General features: G+C 35.9%; 2 protein-coding genes and 2 pseudogenes across 2 annotated transcripts; all 4 read right to left on the bottom strand.

Annotated features, from left to right (window-relative positions):
* Positions 1–3532: 3532 nt before the first annotated feature.
* Positions 3533–5303, bottom strand: LOC125810507 (putative germin-like protein 2-1). Its single transcript, XM_049489982.1, has 2 exons — positions 5177–5303; positions 3533–4085 (listed from the first exon to the last, which is right to left on the bottom strand). Exons 1-2 carry the CDS (start codon positions 5301–5303, stop codon positions 3535–3537), a joined length of 678 nt encoding a protein of 225 aa, XP_049345939.1. The 3' UTR covers positions 3533–3534.
* A 2456-nt stretch (positions 5304–7759) lies between these two features.
* On the bottom strand, positions 7760–8560 carry LOC125810508 (germin-like protein subfamily 1 member 13; annotated as a pseudogene).
* A 7291-nt stretch (positions 8561–15851) lies between these two features.
* LOC125810457 (germin-like protein subfamily 1 member 13) lies at positions 15852–17130 on the bottom strand (annotated as a pseudogene).
* Positions 17131–18884: 1754 nt separating this feature from the next.
* On the bottom strand, positions 18885–19892 carry LOC125810505 (germin-like protein subfamily 1 member 13). Its single transcript, XM_049489980.1, has 2 exons — positions 19769–19892; positions 18885–19561 (listed from the first exon to the last, which is right to left on the bottom strand). Exons 1-2 carry the CDS (start codon positions 19890–19892, stop codon positions 19011–19013), a joined length of 675 nt encoding a protein of 224 aa, XP_049345937.1. The 3' UTR covers positions 18885–19010.
* Between the last annotated feature and the right edge of the window lie 2355 nt (positions 19893–22247).

The following is a 22247-nucleotide window of genomic DNA, read 5'->3' as shown; positions in this document are numbered from 1 at the left end:
ATACCCTTAAAATTTTCGGACTAAACAAACTGCACTGTGCGACTGTGCGACTGTGGCCAACAACCCAACTTCCAAAGGGCATAAGTCACTCATACGAACTCGGAATTCAAGCAAACTCGGCGGCGTTGGAAAGATCATTCCAAGGGCTTTCCAGACATAAACTGGAAATTCGCCTAAATCATTTTGAGCTAGGAGATACGACTGCTCAAAGTTGACCAAAAACTCACCTTTTTTTCCATAGCCAAATTTTCCAGATTCTTTCCAAAATGACTATTTCCAATTCAACTCTTCTTGGAACTCAATGTGCTACACCTAGGGACCTTAACTTAACACTCAAGAAATTTTTTATTCCTCGGTAAATCCCACTCCACATGAAGGATGGCTCGAGTCTTAGTTCGAAAATTCTCTGGGGTGTTACAGTAAGGACCATCAAGAATGATATCCCACAACTCAGTGTCCTCTGCATTGATATAATCATGCATACGATTTTTCCACTATCCATAATACTGACCATTGAATCGAGGTGGTCTGATCGAGGACTGTCCTTCTCCATGTTAGGTGGAGCGGCCATTCCGTCAGGATCTTCCTTTTCTTGGTGTTAACCAGAGAGAAAAGACTTGCTCTGATACCACTTGTTGGAATGTATGCGTCCACTTGTCTAGATGGGACCAGGTCCTCAGCACAGTTACAATAACAGAAAATAAACAAAGTGCTGAAAGTAAAGATTGCACAACAACTTTACGTGGAAACCTCCTTGCTCAAGGGAGTAAAACCACGACCTGGCCTGCCTGGACTTTTCAAACTTCTTTCACTAATCTTCTCCAAGCAAAAGTAAAAGCAAGTTTACAAACCGAGATTAGCCTACTAATCCCAACTCTAAGCAATATCTCCTATTACTTAGATGAGCCAAAGCGGATACAACACCGCCCACTATACTAATCCTAACCGATTAATATAGACTTTTAGAGTAAGAACCTAAGTTACCCTTAACCTAGTTCTTACAATGATTCAAACAAGTTTGAAACGTTTCTTTCACAAAACGAATCCTACAATGTAAGCACTATTACAAGCAAACAAAGTAATAGCTGGTACACGAAGCTCTTGAAGGAATCGATCAGATCCCTTGTTGTTCTTGAAGCTCTTGAAGTAATTGATCAAGTCCCTTGCTGTTCTTGAAGCTTGAAAGACTCTCTCTTTGAATGAATTAATAATATTGTTGTCTTTGTTTAGTATATACCACAAAAAGTTATTACCAAACGTACAAGCAACCTCCTTGCTTCTGATTGGTGAAGTACTCTGCAGCTTCTGACGCAGACAACTTTTACAGCTGTATCGCACTTTGACACTGGACGAGAATACTCTGCAGAGGACCAGGTCCCTGCACTTGTGAGGAGATCATCAAAACACCAAAAGGCATAAGCTCTTATCACTCTTTCACCAAAGAATGAAGCTACACGAGAATATATGTCAAGAGTACCATATGTAAATGTTGTTGGTAGCTTGATGTATGCAATGGTTTGCACAAGGCCAGATATTTCACACGCCGTTGGAGTTATAAGCAGGTGCATGCTTAATCCTGGAAAGGATCATTGAGAGGCTATAAAATGGATTCTACGATATATGCATAATATTGTAGATGTTGCCTTGGTTTTCGAGCATAAAGATAGTCAATATCTTGTTGAATATTGTGACACAAATTATGCAGATGATTTGGACAAACGAAGATCAACTATTGGTTATGTATTCACTATTGCAAACACACTAGTTAGTTGGAAGTCTACTTTACAGTTGACAGTTGCCTTGTCTACCACTAAGGCAGAGTACATGACAATTACAGAGGCTGCGAAGGAGGCAATTTGGCTTCAAGGATTGCTTAGAGAGCTTGGTATTGGACAAGAAGGAATCACAATATTTTGTGATAGTCAAAGTGTTATTCAATTAGCGAAGAACCAAGTTTATCATGCATGGATGAAGCACATTGATGTCCGATATCATTTCATACGAGACATCATAGAAGAAGGTGGAGTCATAGTGCAGAAAATCCATACTACGATAATCCTGCCGATATATGCTGACAAAAGTGGTGACTGCAGTCAAGTTTCAACATTGTTTGAATTTGATCAACATTGTTGAACATTGAAGATTGAGGTTAAAGACACAATAAAAATTGTTGTTGAGAGAAAGTTAAAAATGGAGAATCTTGCCAAGGTGGAGATTTGTTAAATTTGACAAGATTCAAAGATGAATTAATGTGAAGATTGGTAGGAAGATAATCTTCATTGGTACAAAAGAGTAACTTTGTAGGTGAAATTTAGGTAAACCTTTATAGCTATAAATATTTTCTACTATATCATTCTAATTCTAAATACACAAGAGAATACTATTTAGAAATCTCATGTCTTTCTAGCTTTCTTTGTTGTATTCTATCTGCTCAATGAGTTCAAATTCATCCCGCACGATTTGCTCTCCACAAAATTGGATGGTTCCAATTTTTCTCTATGGCAATTCCACTTTGGAGTCTTTGTTCAAGGTAAGGGCCTTTTTGGGTAGTTAGATGGTTTTGCTCGTTTGCCAACGGATGCGAAAGAGACAATATAAAGATATTGAAATAGTGTTGGCTTGTTATAGTATTTGAAATTTGAAGAAGACAGTTGTTCAAAATTCAAATATATTTGCTCGCTAAATCATGTTTTCAGTAAAATTTATCCGTTTAATTGCAATTAGTCCGGTAACATAAATATTACTATTACTCAATTCACCAAATTCAAAAGGGCTCGATCACTCTTTCTCCATTCCATCTGAAGCGGCAGCTTTGAGATTCACAAAATCGATTCCATGCGAATTGAAAGCTTTCGTATCTCTCAACTTTTTGTTGTTCTTTGCTTGATGAGCTTTCCAGTTTTGTTTATTTTCAATCTGTTAAAATATGTTTAGTGCTCCTGAATTTTTCTGTTGAATCTGCGGAACCTAGGTTTACATTTTAACATTATTTTTAGTTGTGCAAATCCTTGTTGATATCGACAAATGAACAATTTCAGGGTATATGTATTATGACTTCGATTCTCCAATCTCCAGACTCTGTTTTTGTGATCTTGATTTTCAAATTTTCAAATAATTGCTGCTAAAAGTACCAGCCCTCTATATAAATGTCACTAAAGGTTTTAGCCACAATGGATGCAATGACAGTAACTCGATTGTTACTAAATACTTTTGCGGCAATATTAGAAAATATTAAATTCAATTCATATATCCTACTCAAACATATAAGAGGGTTACCAATTTGGATCACTTAATTTATTATAGAAATTATATATAACCATTAAGCATGCCAATTCTTCTCTTAGATTACTAAAGGTGCATGGGCTTATTCATTATATTGCAAAGAAAGATTATAGTTACATACATTGCCACTTGATTTATTAGGAGTAAAGTATTATTCCAACGCTTTCATAAGATGCGTGAGCACCTAATTAACTTGCTGCAAACAACTTTCAGAAAAACACAGAATCACATTTGTAAAGACATAATATAGCCTTAAGAGAATTTCTTTCGAAGTTGTGCAATCTGTATCTTATTCAGCTGGAAGCCTTTGGCAAGAACGTCGTCTGGAACAGGTGGTTTTGATGCAAAGATTGAATTAGGAATTGAGATAACTCCAGGATTTTGACTATTGTAATAGATTAGAGAAGTAGCTTTTTTGTTTCCTATATTATACAGGAAGTGAATAAGACCTTTTGGGAACACAAACACATCTCCAGGATTCAAGATTTTGGAGAAGAGACGACTCTTAAAGAAGTTTGCAGGATCAGGGACAAAAAGTCCTACATAGATAGAACCCTCCAGGATAGTTATCAGTGCAGAAGCTCGAGGGTGTGCGTGAAGTGGAAAAAGACTTAGTGGTTCAAAGTCAAGACGACTCACAGAAATACCAAGAGTGTTAAGTCCAGGCATGCTGTTTACATCCACAAGCTTTACAGCAACACCAGACTTAGGCGCTGCATTTCCACTAACATTAAGACCTGAAAAATAGAAATCATTTGGTGTTGCAAGCTTTGGGTCTTTGCAAATCTTCCCGTTCACAAAAACTGCACATGTACAATAAAATGAAGCTAAGCATATTACTCAAACAATAAGAGCTGACATAAATTATAGGCATAATACATATATTGGACCCTAAGCTTGGCTTCAAATTTTAACTTTGACCTCAAACTTTCATAGTGCACAAACAGGCACTTTAACTATCCAACTTTTAAATAAATAAACACGCGAGTCCTACTTGGAAAAATGCGTGATGTGCACTTATTTTGCGCGCGTTAGGAGTAATTTTCGAGGCCCACAACGGAAAAAAAAATGCTGAAATGACAACTATATCCTTAATGAATTCCTTTTATAGATATCTTTATATTTTTTTTATGGGAACTACTGAGTTAGTTCTTTAAATAAAACAGATGAAAATTAAAGCAGTCCGGTTACAAGAAAATTCTGTAAAAGATAACATATTACCAACGAAAACAATAAACAAAAGAGCAGTGAAGCAACCCAGAATGAGTTGAGGCATTAGCAGCCATTTTCAAAGACACAAAAGTTGTCATTCTTGAAGAACCAGTACGTTTAGAGAAAGCGAAGAGGATGGCCCGTGTTTTTCAATTCCTGAACAGATCCAACTTCCCAGTGACAAAGAAGCCATTTTTTCTCTCTTTCAAAACTCTCCCTCATATTTTCAAATCAAAATCTCATTTTTTTCCTCCTCTTTCAAACCAAGATTTTTCCCTTTGATTCACCAAATTTTGATTGTTTACCCTAGCTAGGGTTTTGAACTTTTGAGAGACAATCGGGTGAAATGAATTTGTTTTTACCTTTACCCTTGTATATAAATTGAAAATTAATTTTGATTTTTTGTGTAAAATATTTAATTAGTTGGCAGCCATTGAGTGGCTCACTAAAACACGTTGCAGCGTTTGCATTTCACGCTCTTTGGCTGCAAAAATCGCGTGTTTATTTATTTAAAAGTTGGATAGTTAAAGTGCTTGTTTGTGCACTATGAAAGTTGGAGGTCAAAGTTAAAATTTGAAGCCAAGTTTAGGGTCCAATATATGTATTATGCCTAAATTATACAACATACCTACAAAAACTGCGCCTCATTATTCCTGAACAAAAATATACAAGGAGGATTTACCTGAAGAGTGAGAGTCTCTAACAGCAACACATATGTCCTGTAGAGGGTTGTTATCATAAGCATAAACAGGGGAATTATAAAAGAAAGCAGTAATGGCTAATGTTGTTATGAACCACCACATCATCATTGTTATGATTTTTTTCCAAACAACCAGAAATGTGTGACTATTTTTTATAGGGATAATACATATATTGGACCTTAAACTTGGCTTCAAATTTTAACTTTGACCTCCAACTTTCATAGTGCACAAACAGACACTTTAACTATCCAACCTTTTAATAAATAAACACGCGTGTCTTACCTGGCAAAACGCGTGATGTGCACGTTTTTTGCGCGAGTTAGGAGCGATTTTTGAGGCCTACAACAGTAAAAAAAATGTTGAAATGACAACTCTACCCTTAATTAATTTTATTTTATTTTTAGTTCAAAAATGCACGTGTAAAGTGTTTAATTAGTTGGCAGCCATTGAGTGGCTCACTAATACACGTGGCAGCGTTTGCATTTCACGCTCTTGGCTCCAAAAATCGTGTGTTTATTTATTAAAAGGTTGGATAGTTAAAGTGCTTGTTTGTGCACTATGAAAGTTGGAGGTCAAAGTTAAAATTTGAAGCCAAGTTTAAGGTCCAATATATGTATTATGCCATTTTTTATACTAAGAGAAAATCAAGAGGTGCAAATTTAGCATGGAGTCTATTTTGATAGGGCTAAGTATAGAGTTCCAAATGAACCAATTATATGGTGTCATGAAATTATGTAGAGATCCCCACATTTTTCTGTTAGAAAGAGGGGTAATTTTAGGTTAGAAAATAGTAGGTGGAAATTAAGGTGTTACAATTAATAATACAACGTTGTAGTCCCAATTCATGTATGCAAAAATATAAGGCCAAATACCTACGCAACCTTTCTAACAACACTTCAACTCAAACTTGTTCTATTTTAATTCTCCAATTTCATTTCTCATGTATCATTACACAAAAAAGTTTACCCAACATAAGTGCTTAGAGCTTGTTAGACAAACATTAATTAATAACAAATGATTTCTTCATCGTTTGTTTAATAGTAGGTACATGAAAATCTATATAATCTAACACTTAAACCTAGATTATTTCACAAATGAAATATCACCAACATTAACTTGAATTAATCACCAAACACAAGGAGCTAGGAGTGGATGTTCAGTTCTCTCGAACTCCGGTTTGATACTTCAATTTGTCAATAGTGCGCATGTACCGAATATCGCATCAAACTAATTTGGTTTGGTTCCTTTTTAAAAAAAGGGTTGATTCGATGTAGTTCTTTTTTTTTAATTCTATCCGATTTTTCAGTATATATGCCCACGTTTACAAGGAAGACCTAGCCAATTCCATAAACTTCTTTCACTTAGCAAATTCTACATAGGCATAATATATAAACATGATCCTTAGCTTCGCTTCAGCTGACAACTATATCCTCCAACTTTGAGTGTGCACAAGTAGACACACATGTCTTACATGACAAGTGAGACACAAAATTGCCATGTAGGATGAATGTGTCTATGCGTTCAATTTTATACAAGTTTAAGTGTCTACATATACATACTCAAAGTGAAAGGTCATAATTGTCAGTTGAAGTCAAGTTAAGAGTCATGTTTAGATATTGTGTCTTTTCTTTACCCTGTTTAGCAACCCGTAAAAAACCATGTTGGCTTGATCTGAAAATCAAGCTTCAACTCATATTAAGTATTTAACCAGAGGTCTCGCGTTCGAGCCCTGGGTATGAAGAAAATACTGTTGGGAGCGCCACCCCCGAATGGGCCCTGCAGAGCCTTATCCGAATTTAGTCGGAGCTCCAATGTGGACTCCGGACACCGGTTGGAAAACCAAAAAAAAAAGTATTTATAACTTCACTGCAAAAAAACAAATAATAAAAAAGATGTTTATTTTAAAGATATATATTTAGCCTAGGAGAGTTAAATTAGGAAAGGATATATTATACAATCTATTCAAACATTGTATTCATTAAAACATTACAGTGCGGTACAATACAATACGTAACAACCATCAAAGCAGAGTATTTATGTCTTCCATCAAAATCTCACTTTCTTAAGTTAATCTAATCCCTTTCTTGATTCTTAAATGTGCTGTGTTTTTTTCTTTCAAGAGCCACTGGTACTATTTTGGATGCTTTCATCAATAAATAATTATTACTTAAAAAATGTAAAAATGGACTATGTTATATTTCTTTACCAAAAAAATGACACAGTTGAATTTGTTGTGAGCTCAAAAACACGCTGATCAATTTAGTTTAGATGATTTGTTATTTAGAAACTAAATACCTTGATAGATAAACTTAATGAAAACGATAATGCGATAAAATAAACAAATGAAATAGTGGAGTGGTTGTTGTTTCAGCTATATTCAAGAATAGCCTATGATTTTATTTCAGCTACCATGAATGAACAAGTTCACTCCAAATATTGGAAATATACAGCAAACAGTAATTATTATTGAAATGTGTTATTCCAACGCATTCATAAGACGCTGGTGAGCAGCTAACACTCTGCAAACAACTTTCAGAGTCACATTTTTAAAGACATAATATAACCTAAGTGAATTTCTTTCGAAGTTCTGCAATGTCAGTCTTATTTAGCTGGAAGCCTTTGGCAAGAACGTCGTCTGGAACAGGTGGTTTTGATGCAAAGATTGAGCTAGGAATGCCAATAACTCCAGGATTTTGACTATTTAAATAAAAGAGACAAGTAGCTTTTTTGTATCCCACGTTATACAGGAAGTGAATAAGACCTATTGGGAACACAAACACATCGCCAGGATTCAAGATTTTGGAGAAGAGATGACTCTTAAAGAAGTTTGCAGGATCAGGGACAAGAAATCCTGCATAAACAGTACCCTCCAGGATAGTTATCATCTCAGTAGCTCGAGGGTGCATGTGAAGTGGAGCAATACGTTGTGGTTCCAGGTCTCCACGAATAAAAGAAATTCCGAGTGTTAAGTCCAGGCATGTTGTTTACATCCACAGTCTTTACAGCAAAAACGAACCCAGGCACTTCATTTCCACTTACATTAAGACCTGAAAAATAGAAATCATTCGCTGTTGCAAGCTTTGGGTCTTTGCAAATCTTCCTGTTCACGAAAACTGCACACGTACAATAAAATGAAGCTAAGCATATTACTCAGATAATAAGATGTGACATAAATTGTACAACATACATACAAAAACTGTGCCTCATTCCCAAACAAAAATATACAAGGACGATTTACCTGGAGCGTGAGAGTCGCTAACAGCAACACATATGTCCTGTAGAGGGTTGTTATCATAAGCATAAACAAGGGAATTACAAAAGAAAGCAGCAATGGCTAAAGTTGTTATAAACCACCACATGCTCATTGTTATGCTTTAAGTTTGTTATGATTTTTTTCCAAACAACCAGAAATATGTAACTATTTTTTATACTAAGAGAAAAACAAGAGGTATTGAAAATTTAGCGTGGAGTCTATTTGGTAGGGCTTAGTATAGAGTTCCAAATGAACCAATTAGCATGGTGTCATGAAATTATGTAGATATCCCCACATATTTCTGTTAGAAAGAGGGGTAACATAATCTTAGGTTAGAAAATAATAGGTGGAAATTAGGGTGTTAAAATTAATAATAGGCAGAAATGCTAAAGGCCCCTCCCCCTGCACCACACCTCCACTCACAGCTTTTTATATGGTGGACACCTAAATTATCATTTGTATTAAGTACCCTGGAACTTGTTTATTCAACTATCGCATACACCTTCAAACTACATAGGTACAACGTTGTAGTCCAAATTCATCTATACAAAAATATAAGGCAAAATACATACATAACTCCTTTAACAGCTTGCTCCTAAATTTTATTTTGGCACTCCCATTCAACTTTATTTTATTTTAATCCTTCAACTTCATTTCTCATGCATCATTTGAACACAAAAAAATTTACCCAACATAAGTGTGCAAGGGCGTGTTAGACAAACATTAAAAGGGTAAAAAATATCCAATGAAATAATAATACATGTTTTATTTTCTCCAAGTCATACGAGTTAACCCATCTTTAAAAAGAGTGGCTTGTCCAACAATTGTTTTCTTCATCATTTGTTTAAGGCATAATAAGAGATTTAAGGGAAGAAATCCCCGCATAATCACTTCCTGTGATGACAATGTCATCAACACATACAACAAGGAGAATAGAGCAAAATGATGATTGCAGATAGAAAATTGAGTCATCACATTTGCTCATTTTCAACCCAATATCTTGAACTGTCTCACTAAACTTGTCAAACCAAGCTCGTGGACTTTGCTTCAAGCTATACAAAGACTTCTTCAAATGACAAGCTTTCGCATACTCTCCTTGAGCAACAAAATCGGGTAGTTGTTCCATATAAACCTCCACCTGAAGATCACCATGAAGAATTGCAAAGGCCAATTCTTGATATCTAACTGATGCAAAGGCCAATTCTCAGAAGCAGCTAGAGAAATGAACAAGCGAACATAAGTGAGTTTGGCAACTGGAGAGAAGGTGTCTGAATAATCTACCCCATATATCTGAGCATACCCTTTAGCCACAAGTCTGGCCTTAAGTCTTGCTACAGAACCATCTGGATTAACTTTAACTGTGAAGACCCACTTACATCCCACTGGTTTCTTTCCCTTTGGTAAATCCACCAAATCCCATGCGTGATTTTCCTCTAAGGCATGTATTTCATCTAACATTGCATTAGACCATCCTGGATGGTTCAAAGCATCATTCGCTATTTTGGGTACAGAGATGGAGTCTAGAGAAGCAATCAAAGATTTAGACGTGGAGGATAAGAGGTCATAGAAAACAAAATTAGCAATAAAATATGTGGATTTGCAAGTGCGTGTACCTTTGCGAAGAGCAATAGGAAGGTCAAGATTTTCTGAAGGATCAGGTGACCGAACGGGTGTATGACAAGTATCATCAGTCTCTCGCCTCCTTGAATAGACTTGAATAATTGGCGGTCTTGATACCACAGATGGATCAGGTACTGTAGGTACAACATATGAGTGGTGATCAACAAAAGAACTGAGAAATGGAGGAACAACATCAGATTGTTTTGTCAAAACATGAACTAGTCACTCATCTTCTCCCTGACTTATAGAATTAGGAGATGTATAGAAAAATGGTGTAGTCTCTCAAAACACCACATTAGTTGACACAAGATATTTGCCAAGTTTAATAGAATAACATTGATACCCTTTCTGAAGGCGAAAATAACCTAGAAAAACATATTTCAATGCCTTAGGATCTAACTTGATAACAGATGGTCGAACGTCTCGAACATAACATGTGCTTCCAAACACCTTCGGTTCCACTAGAAATAGCGACTTATTAGGAAAAAAAAACTATAAGGTGTATTACCAGCAAGCACAATAGATGTCATGCGATTAATCAAAAAGCCAGCTGTAGAGACTGCATCTGCCCAAAATTGTTTAGGAACATTTATCTGGAATAAAAAGTGCCCCAGTTGTCTAAGTAGATGTCTATTCTTCCTCTCATCAACTCGATTTTGAGAGGGTGTATCAATACATGAAGGCGGGTGGAGAATGCCATGTTGTCTCAAATATGATTGAAACAACTCTGACATATATTCTTTAGCGGTGTCACTTCTTACAGTGTGAACCGAAGCATTGAATTGAGTTTTAACTTCAGCAAAGAAGTCACAAAAGTGAGTAAACACTTCAGAGCGATTCTTCATAAAATAAATCCAAGTCATCCAAGAGAAATCATCCACAAAAGTGACAAAATACCTACGTCCAGTTTTGGAAGTGATTGGACACGATGCCCAAACGTCAGAATGAACTAACTCAAAAACCGACTCAGCCTACTTATTAACCCTTGGACCTATTGAGTTGCGATGATGTTTTACAAAATGACATGACTCGCATTCCAATGAAGAAATATTATGAAATTTGAGGACAAAGCTTCTTTAACAGAGGTACAGAGGGATGACCCAATCGACAACATGCTTCAAACGGAGATATGACACTTGAGCAGGCCACAGACTGAGACTCTTATTCATCAAGGATATAGAGATCATCGGATACATGTCCTTTACCAATAACCTGATTTGTTGTAAGATCACGAAATAAACAATGGTCGGTAAAAAAAGATATATAGCAATTTAGGTCTCTGGTAACTTTGCTAACAGAAATCAAATTAAAGGCCAACTTTGGTAGACTTAATACAGATGGCAGGGTAATATATGAGGTTGGTTTAACAATCTTATATCCAACATTGTTGCAAGTTGATCCATCAGCTACAAAGAGTTCTTTGTGTGATTGAAAGCTAAAAAATACATTAGGAGTACCTGTCATGTCATGTGATTTGTTGCACCTGAATCAATCACCTACTTATTTGAAGACGTGATAATATATGACTACGTAAAAGCATTAACTAAAGTGGGTTCCTTCACTTATTTATGATATTGAGAGATTTTAGCAAATTCTTCTGCCGAAACCAAAACCGTTTTATCATATAATGAACTTGAAGCAGTCATTTCCCCATACTCACTATATCAAATCAGAATAATAGAGAAATTTCCAAAGCTCTGCAATCAAAATACTAGAGAAATTGCCAAAGTTTGGCACCAAAATGTTATCCCAACAATTATGTCCATGCACCAACAAGTCAGATTGTTTAACTCAACTCAGAAAGAGCTCCACTCACATATAAGAGTCTTAACAGTGAAGCAGTCAACTCTCAGCTAAAGGATTCAACTCAAATAGACTGAAACACCCAGTTATCTGGAGATGGTCTAGAAAATAAAATATGTAACACCCAGTTGTTCTGGATATGGTCCAGAAAATAAAATATGGAATACCCAAATGATCCAGATGCGAAACTAATTGAACAGTGGAGAGTAAAATTCGAAGAGCAGCAACAAAATTCAAACAACGTTGTAGCTCAAAACTGATCAAAGCGCAGACAAAGAAATTCGAACTCAAATATGACCAAAAGAAATCACAGAACCTGGTTGTTGATGCTTATTCTTCAAAACTTGGTCCAATATCCAGAATACTACCATAAGTCAGTCGAGAATTTCAAGGTGACACCAAATTAGGAATCCAGACCAAGATTGGTCCACACATGCGCCTCCACGTCTGGCTAATTTCGGTGACGATTGTAACATCTTGCAATTTGAAATAAATAGGAAGAAGCCAATAATTGGAAATAGTCATTTTTGGAAAGAATGGAAATCTGGAAATTTTGTTAAGTTACGAAAATGTGAGTTTTTAGTCAACTTCAAATGGCCATAACTTCTAGCTCAGGATGATTTAGGAGCACTTCCAGATATGGTAGGAAATCTCTTGGAATGATCATTCCAACGCCGCCAAGTTTGCGTGATTCCGAGTTCGTATGAGTGAGATACTTCCATTGGAAGTTGGGCTGTTCAAATAAGGAAATGTCCAATCCGGATTTTTGAAGGGTATTTCAGTCTTTTCCTTATCCAATTAATTAAATTCATTTTAGTTAATTAATTATGGGTCTAAACTGAACTTGGTCAGTTTTACGCTTTTGGAAAAGAGTTAGGGTTTTAGAGAAGAGGAAAGAAGAGGAGAAAAGAGAAGGAGAAGCAAGGAAATCGTCAAGTTCGTCGAGTTTAGCTTGTGGATTTCGTCGGGGGTGATCCCTACAAGGTATGTGAGATCACAAAGTGTTGGGTTAGTTCATCCACGCTCCAATAATGATTCAATTTCAGCGACGTTATTAGATTTGAAAGTAAATCCTTGAGTTCTTGATAAATTTCGTTTGAGTTCTTGTGGGTTGTGTTGATTGGAGTTTCTTGAGATTGATTCATGTTTTTAGTTGTGTTTTGAGTAGAATCTGATGTACTTTGATCATATAATTGGTTCTAAGTGTTTGGGGAAAGAATCCATGGAGTTTAGAGGGTTTAGAGCTGAAAAACGAAGAAGAAATTTTGTCGGACAAAATTTGGTAGTGGTGTCGCGTTGCGGAGCCAATCCCCAGAATTGGGAAAATTTGTTTAGCGTTGCGGAGCCGTCATGGAGCGTTCTGCCTCAAAATTCATTTTCGAAACTAAATTTTAAATGTTTCTCCGCGTCGAGGACCCACCCTCAGATATTGATTTTGATCATTTTCTCATGTTTAGCTATCTAAAATCATTCCTAAACATCATGAGATCCTTCCAATCACAAATCACAATCCTTGAATTCATAATTCAATTCAAGGACCAGTTAAGAGTCAAGTCAAGAGAAGTTAAGAGTCAAGTCAAGAGAAGTTCATAAAGTTTTCCAAAAGTCTTTTACAAACGTTTTAACTCTGTTTAAGACTTAAGTTGTGAGTTCAGTAAAGAGTAAAGTTGAAGTTCATTTCTTCAAAAGTATATGGGGACTATGTATTCCCAAAAGAGTTTAAAATGTTTTCACATTTAAATGAGAACGGAAACTGAGATTTTCAAAAGAGCCTTTGAGCTAGTTTTTCAGTAAAGAGCCTTTGGGCTAGTTTTCAATCAAAGAGTAAATGCTTTCACAATAAAGCAAGAGGGGAAACTTTGATTTCCATGATAGCCGTTGAGCTAAGTTTTTGAGCACTAATCGCAAATCACAGAAGAAGTATGTTTTTAAACATAAAGAGCTAGTATCATATTTTAGGAGTAGTATTGAGCACCGATATGGGGAGAGTTCAGAGAACCCATATCCCCCATAAACCATGTAGCCATCATGGGTAGAAAAGGGTCATACTTTTTAAATGAACCCTTAGTGCTTTTTAGCATAGAGTAGTGGATCCACTTAGTAGTTCAGGTTCTATACCCTCGGCAAGGTCTAGGTGGCCCTGGCAGCGTGGGGCTAAGAAACGTTGTATCATCACTATAGCTCTTAAGTGATGGTTGTCGGTTAGAGAAACTCCCACAACAGTATTTTATATTTTTATATACATCAGAAATATTTGTATTTTCATATACAAACAGAGTTCATATTGTATCTTTGCATACATACAGAGTTATTATTGTATTTCTAAATACACAGAGTTGAAAACCATGTTTTAAAGCTTTTCTTTATACTGCATTATTTACACTGCTTTATATTGAAATCAGTTGAGTTAGGTAAAGCCCACGTAAGTGTTTCTTTCATACTCTTTTCAAGCTTATGTTATGTTTAGCATTCCAAATCGCATACTCGTACATTCAATGTACTGATATCAGTTGGCCTGCATCGTATTATGATGCAGACGCAGGTAACCAGGATCAGCATCCAGCGCATCGTTGATCCAGTTGAGCTTCAGAGTTATTGGTGAGCCTCCTTCCATTCCAGAGGATCCCCCTTTTTTCATTACTTTATCATTTTAGCTCACTAGGATGTCCTGGGCCTGTCCCGACATCCATTTGATCAGTTGTTTTAGAGGCTTCATAGATAGTCAGTCAGATGTTAGTTCAGTCGTCGTCATTTTGTTATTGGCTTATGTTCAGATTTGAGTTGCCATTTTGGCTAAGTTAAATGTTTATTTTTAAAACATTATGAGTTCAGTTTGAGACATGTTGAGTTATCTTGTATTTGGATCCTCTTTCTTATGTCTAAGTCTTCCGCTGAGTAAGTAAGTCATCAGGCCAAGGGTTTTCTTGGGGCCAGCAATGGTTCTCGAGTGCCAGTCTCGCTCAGGGTGTAGGCTCGGGGCGTGACAATGACCAGCCGTGAAGTTCGACATACTACACTTTCTGATCCGACAAGGCTCTGATAACATGTTATTGATAAGGGTTGGAGAGAATAACTTGTTTATTGCTCAATGAATACAGTTATATAAATACATAGTACTAACTAACTATGGTAACTAAATAATCAAATCCCTTCAAATAAGCTAGACTACCATATATACAATATTGTGCAGCTGTGAATTTATTCGATAACAGTTTTCTCCAAGTCATCGGAGTTAACCCATCTTCAAAAATGGTAATTATTTTCCCCTTAAAGACACTTCCATAATTGTTTCTCAAAAACAACCCTAAGTCCCTAACCTACTCTTCAGCGCAACAATTGTTCCCCACCCTTTGGAGATAGAAATCCTTTATTATTAACAAATGGTTTCTTCATTATTTGTTTAACAATATATACATGAAAATCTACATAATCTTACATTTAAACCTAGATATTCCGCAAATGAAATGTCACCAACATTAACTTGAATTAATCACCAAACACAAGGAACTAGGGATGAACGTTCGGATCTTTTGAACTCCAGCTCGGTACTTCGATTTTTCAATAGTTTGTACTTAATGCGTATCAACCTAATTCGGTTTGGTTTGATTTAATTCCATTTTTTTAATTAGGTTGTATCCGTTTTTTGGATATATATATATGTCCACCTCTACAAGAAAGACTTAGCCAATTCCATAGTATAACCAGAACAAGAAATATAACAAAATTCTTTCACCTATATCTTTTTCTTTATATATCCTGTTTAGCAACCCCTAAATAATCTCTGTCTTGATCTTTGAATAACCTATGATTTTATTTCAGCGTCCATGAATGAATAAGTTCACTCCAAATATTGGAAATATACAGCAAACGCTATTTATTATAGATATGTATTATTTCAGCGCATTCATAAGACGCTGGTGAGCAGCTAATGCGCTGCAAACAACTTTCAGAATCACATTTTTAAAGACATATAATATAGCCTAATAGAATTTCTTTCGAAGTTGTGCAATCTGTGTCTTATTCAGCTGGAAGCCTTTGTCAAGAACGTCATCTGGAACAGGTGGTTTTGATGGAAAGATTGTCCAGATAACTCCAGGATTTTGACTATTGAAATAAAATAGACAAGTACATCCTCTGTCCCAATTTATGTGGCACTTTTCGTTTTTCGAGAGTCAAACAGTTTAAATTTGACCAGGAATTTGCGTATGAAATCTTCAATTTTTTTGAAATGAAATTTATATATTTGTAAACTACGTAAAAAGTACTATAAGTCGCAACAATTGATAATTCAAAATGTTTAAAAGATCTATGAAAAATTTACTGTCAAAGCTAGACTTGTTTGAATCTCGAAATTCGAAAAGTGCCACATAAAATGGGACGGAGGGAGTTGCTTTTTTAATTTGTGTCACACATAATACAGGAAGTGAATAAGACCTTGTGGGAACACAAACACACCCTCATGATTCAAGATTTTGAAGAAGAGACGACTCTTAAGGAAGTTAGCAGGATCAGGGACAGCATAAACAGTACCCTCCAGGATAGTTATCATCTCCGTAGCTCGAGGGTGTGTGTGAAGTGGAGCAATACGTTGTGGTTCCAGGTCACCACGAATAATAGAAATACCAAGAGTGTTAAGTCCAGGCATGCTGTTTACATCCACAGTCTTTACAGCAAAACCGAACCCAGGCACTTCATTTCCACTAACATTAAGACCTGAAAATTAGAAATCATCATTCGCTGTTGCAAGCTTTGGGTCTTTTCAAATCTTTCCATTCACGAATACTGCACAGGTAAAATAAAATGAAGCTAAGCATATTATTTCAGATAATAAGAGCTGACACAAATTATATAACATACATACAAAAACCGCCTCATTCCCAAGCGAAAATATAGAAGTACGATTTACCTGAAGCGTGAGAGTCGTTAATAGCAAAACACACTACAACAAAAACACCTTTTAGCGGCAATAAATATACACATTAACAAAGAGTGTTAAAGTCTTTACCGGCATTAGTTAATTGTCATTGGATCCAATGTCGCTAAAGGCTTTACGGACATATATAAAGAGTGCTAATTAATTGCCGCTAAAAGTACATATTTAGTGGCAATTAAGCTATTGACGTTAATTAATTGCCGCTAAAGATCATTTTTGATGTAATGGCATATGTCTTGTAGAGGGTTGTTATCATAAGCATAAGCAGGGGAATTACAAATGAAAGAAATAATGACTAATTTTGTTATGAACCACCACATGCTCATTGTTATGCTTTGGATTTGTTATGATTTTTTTCCAAACAACCAGAAATGTGTTACTATTTTGTATACTAAGAGAAAACCAAGAGGTATTAAAAATATAGCATGGAGTCTATTTGGTAGGGCTAAGTATAGAGTTCCAAATGAACCAATTATATTGTGTCATGAAATTATGTAGAGATCCCCACATTTTTCTGTTAGAAAGAGGGGTAATTTTAGGTTAAAAAATAATAGGTAGAATTTAAGGTTTTTACAATCAATAATACAAAGTTGTAGTCCAAATTCATCTATATAAATATATAAGGTGAAATATATTCACAATCTCATTAACTTGCTTCTAAATTTCATTTTGACACTTCAACTCAATTTTGTTCTGTTTTAATCCTCAACTTCATTTCACATGTACCATCTAAATACAAAAGAACTTATTAAGTGTTCAAACGCTTGTTAGACAAACATTAAAAGGATAAAAAAATATCCAATTAAATAATAATACATATTTCATTTTCTCCGAGTCATTCGAGTTAATCCATCTCTAGAAAGGGTCCCTTGTAATTATTTTCCCCCAAAAGACACTCCCATAATTGTTTCTCCATAACAACCCTAAGTCCCTAACCTACTCTTCAACGCAACAACTGTTCCCCACCCTTATATTAGGAGGTTGAAACCCTCAATTATTAACAAATGGTTTCTACATCGTTTGTTCAATAACTTAAACCTACTTTATTTCATAAATGAAATATCACCAACATTAACTTGAATTAATCACCAACCACAAGGAGCTAGGCGGGGACGTTCAGTTCTTTCGAACTCCGGTTCGATACTTCGATTTGCCAATAGTGTGTACCGAGTACGTATCACACTAATTTGGTTTGGTTCATTTTTTTAAAAAAAGTTTGATTTGATTTAGTTTGATTTTTTTAATTCGGTTCGATCCTGTTTTCTTATATATGCCCACCTGGCCACCTCTACAAGGAAGACCTAGTCAATTCCATAGCATAACCAAGACAACAAATACAAAAACTTCTTTCACCTAACCAATTCTCTATCTTTTTCTTTACCCTCTTTAATAACCTCTTACTCATGGTCTTTGAAGGTTTGTTTTGCTAGCTTCTGCATGACACTTAATTATTTCGATCCTAACATAAATAACCATGTTAGTTTGATCTGAAAACTGCGTAAACCCATTTAAAATATTTATATCTTCACTGCATAAAACAAGAAAATAAAAAAAAGACGATTTTATTTTTTTGAAGATATATATTTAGCATAGAAAGAGTAAAATAAGGAAAGGAGATACTATTACCAATTCTATTAATCTATTTTCTTAAATATTTGCCTTTTCTCTTCTTCTCTAAATTTTATGATTTAAAAAAGAAAAACTAATTCATATTTATATTAAATACGCATCTCATCCATTAATCAAACCTCTTTTTTTCCCACTAAATTAAGTTGATGTCTTCCATCAAAATCTCACTTTCTTAACTTCGTCTAATCCCTTTCTTGATTCTTGACTGTGCTGTGGTTTTTCTTTCAAGAGCTACTGGTACCACTTTGGATGCTTTCATCAATTAATTCAGTTATACTGGTATTACTTCAACAAATAAAAATTGACTATGTTATATTTGTTACAGAAAAAATGATAACACGCGGATCAATTTAATTAAGTGATTTGTTACTAGAAAGTAAATACCTTTATAAATAAACTTAATGAAAACAATAAAGTAAACATTCAGCCATATTCGAGATTAGCCTATGATTTTATTTCAGTTTCCATGAATGAATAAGTTCATTGGAAATATACAGCAAACAGTATTTATTATTCCAACGCATTTCATAAGACGCTGCGCTGGTGAGCAGCTAACACTTCAGAAAATCACATTAGCCTAAGAGAATTTCTTTCGAAGTTGTGCAATCTCTGTCATATTCAGCTGGAAGCCTTTGGCGAGAACGTCGTCTGGAACAGGTGGATTTGATGCAAAGATTGAATTAGGAATCAAGATAAGTCCAGGATTTTGACTATTGAAATAAAAGAGACAAGTAGCTTTTTTGTGTCCCACATTATACAGGAAGTGAATAAGACCTATTGGGAACACAAACACATCGCCAGGATTCAAGATTTTGGAGAAGAGACGACTCTTAAAGAAGTTTGCAGGATCAGGGACAAGAAATCCTGCATAAACAGTACCCTCCAGGATAGTTATCATCTCAGTAGCTCGATGGTGCGTGTGAAGTGGAACAATACGTTGTGGTTCCAGGTCACCACGAACAAGAGAAATACCAAGAGTGTTAAGTCCAGGCATGTTGTTTACATCCACAGTCTTTACAGCAATACCAAACCCAGGCACTTCATTTCCACAAACATTAAGACCTGAAAAGTAGAAATCATTCGCTGTTGCAAGCTTTGGGTCTTTGCACATCTTTCCATTCACGAAAACTGCACACGTGGAATAAAATGGAGCTAAGCATAGTATTCAGATAATAAGAGCCGTCATTAACTCAATGCTAATAAATTAAGGTAAGGGTATAACAAGAAAAAAAAATTTATCCTCCCTTGATTTGTCAACAATGACAAGTAAATAGGGAGTATATACATACAAAAACTACGCCTCATTCCCAATCAAAATATAGAAGGATGATTTACCTGAAGCGTGAGAGTCGTTAACAGCGACACATATGTCCTGCAAAGGGTTGTTATCATAAGCATAAGCAGAGGAACAAATGAAAGCAGTAATGGCTAATGTTGTTATGAACCACAACATGCTCATTGTTTTGTTTGCTTTCAAACAACCAGAAAGGTGTGACTATTTATACGAGAAAAAACAATGGGTACTGAAAATTTTACTGCACGAGTCTATTTGGTAGGGATATCTAGTATAGAGTTAAGAGTTCCACATTAACCAATTATCGGTTTATATAGCATTAAATAGGACATACTCTTTTCTTCGATCTTTACAAATTACAAAAGAATTACTTCATAGCTAATTAAGAAATTTATGCTATTTTGTCCCTAATCTATTTCTAAAATAATTAGTAGCAAATTTGTTGCTTAGCTACAAAATTCATTTGTTACTAAATCATCAATTAATTCAGTTATTGCACTGGGTAGTTCATCTTATTTTCATCATCAATTCATGATATATTTAAGGGACACATAAAATTTCTTTATGAGGAAAAAAAAGAAGGGAGAAACTTTTTTATTCACTTAGGGGTCGTTTGGTTACTGGTTAGAGTTATGCAGGGTTTAGTGTCATGCCCCGAGCCTACACCCTGGGCGGGACCGGCACTCGAAGACCATTGCTGGCCCCAAACGAACCCTTGGCCTGGCTTTCTTAACTCAGCGGAAACTTAACTCAACAGCGTGACTCAATGCAATGAAAGGTTATAAAACAACCAACTAATAAAATATGGCCAAAAAGGCAACTCGAGTCCCAAAAATAGAATATTTACATATATACATAAATGAGAGACTCAATACTAACTGACTGACTGTCTATGAAGCCTCTAAAATACTGAGATGGATGTTGGGACAGACCCCGCAACATCCTAATAAAACAACACTAAGAGAACAAAATATCCGAGTCCTCCGGAAAGCAAAGTGGCTCACCACTGACTCTGGAGTGCTCAACTGGATCAACTGCGTGCTGGATGCTGATCCTGGGTACCTGCGTCTGCATCATAAAACGATGCAGGCCAACTGGCATCAGTACATGGAATGTACGAGTATGCGAGCTGGAAAGCTAAACCACAACTTCCGCTTGAAAAGAGTACAAGAGAACACTTACCTTGACTTTGTTCGACTCATGAATAACCGAACTCAATATAAAGCAATAAGACATATGCATTATATAAATAACTTGTAAAACAGTGTAAACAACTTAGCTCGTTAAGGATAAAACAACAACAAACTCAACTTTACTTATATAAAAGTAATATAACTTTTGTGGGAGGTTCTTTAACCGACAACCACCACTATGAGCCCTAGTGATGATACAACGTCTTACCTCACGTTGCCCGAGGACCATCCTATACCTTGCCGTGATATAGGACCTTACTTTTGCTTAGTGGATCCACTAGCCTAATCTTACGTGATCATCTAAAAAGAATGATACGTCAAGTCCCATGTTGGCGCATGGTTCTTATGGAGAGTTGAGTCAACATGAACTCATGTCCCCTATTCGGTGCTCAATACTACTCCCGAAAATACTTTGGCTCATAAGTGTCTTTAAACACATCTTTCTTTGATTGAGATAATTACTCAAAAACTTAGCCCAAAGGCTCTTTTGGAAAACATGGTTCCTTTCTTACTTTAAATGTAAAAACATTTAGAAACTTCTTTGGGAAGTACATAGTTCCCTAATAACTTTGGAGAAATGGCCTTGACTTTATGCTCTTGGCTTAAATTGAAACTTGAGACTCTTCACTTGGTTTGAAACTCTATACCCTTTTCTTGACTTGAAACTCTTTACTTGACTTGAAACATGAAACGACGTTAAGACGTTCAATAACAACTCTTGGAAAGCTTTAAAGACTTGCTTGGACTTACTTCTTAACTTTGCTTGACTTGACTCTAACTTCACTTTGACTTGATACTAACTTTCCTTGAATTGGATTATGAATTCAAGGTGTTTGATCCATGATATGGAGGAGTTCTTGATGTTTAAACGTACCTTGGAGTATTGGAAACAACTATGAAACAATGGTACAATACCATGGAACATGCATGGACAAGGGGGGAATGACTGAGAAGACTTGGCGCTCTAAGAGGCGCAGAGCGCCAGACCCAAAACTTCAGAGGAGGCCTGCTGGCGCACTGAGAGGCGCGCCGCCCCAAGGGGGAAAGTTCAAAGCCCCTCTTGGGGCGCGCTGGCAGGCGCGCCCCAACCCCTTTTTCCCCGAAAACTTGACTTTTCTCCTTCTTTTCTTCAACTCTAAACCTCCTAAACACTAAGGGTTCCAGCCCCAAATGCTTAGAATCATCAATCCCTCAACATACAATAGAATACAACTCAAAACCCAACCGGAAACAATGTTCCAAACCACAAGGGGCTTCAACAACACAATCAACAACACAACTAACAACATCAATAACTCAACCAATCCTTTTTCAATAATAAAAGGAG

This window comes from Solanum verrucosum, unplaced genomic scaffold, assembly GCF_900185275.1.
Source record: "Solanum verrucosum unplaced genomic scaffold, falcon-dt-bn FXZP01000118.1, whole genome shotgun sequence".
NCBI classification, from domain to species: Eukaryota; Viridiplantae; Streptophyta; class Magnoliopsida; order Solanales; family Solanaceae; genus Solanum; species Solanum verrucosum.
The sequence above is the reverse complement of the archived record's forward strand: the minus strand, read 5'-3'. Positions and strand labels throughout refer to the sequence as shown.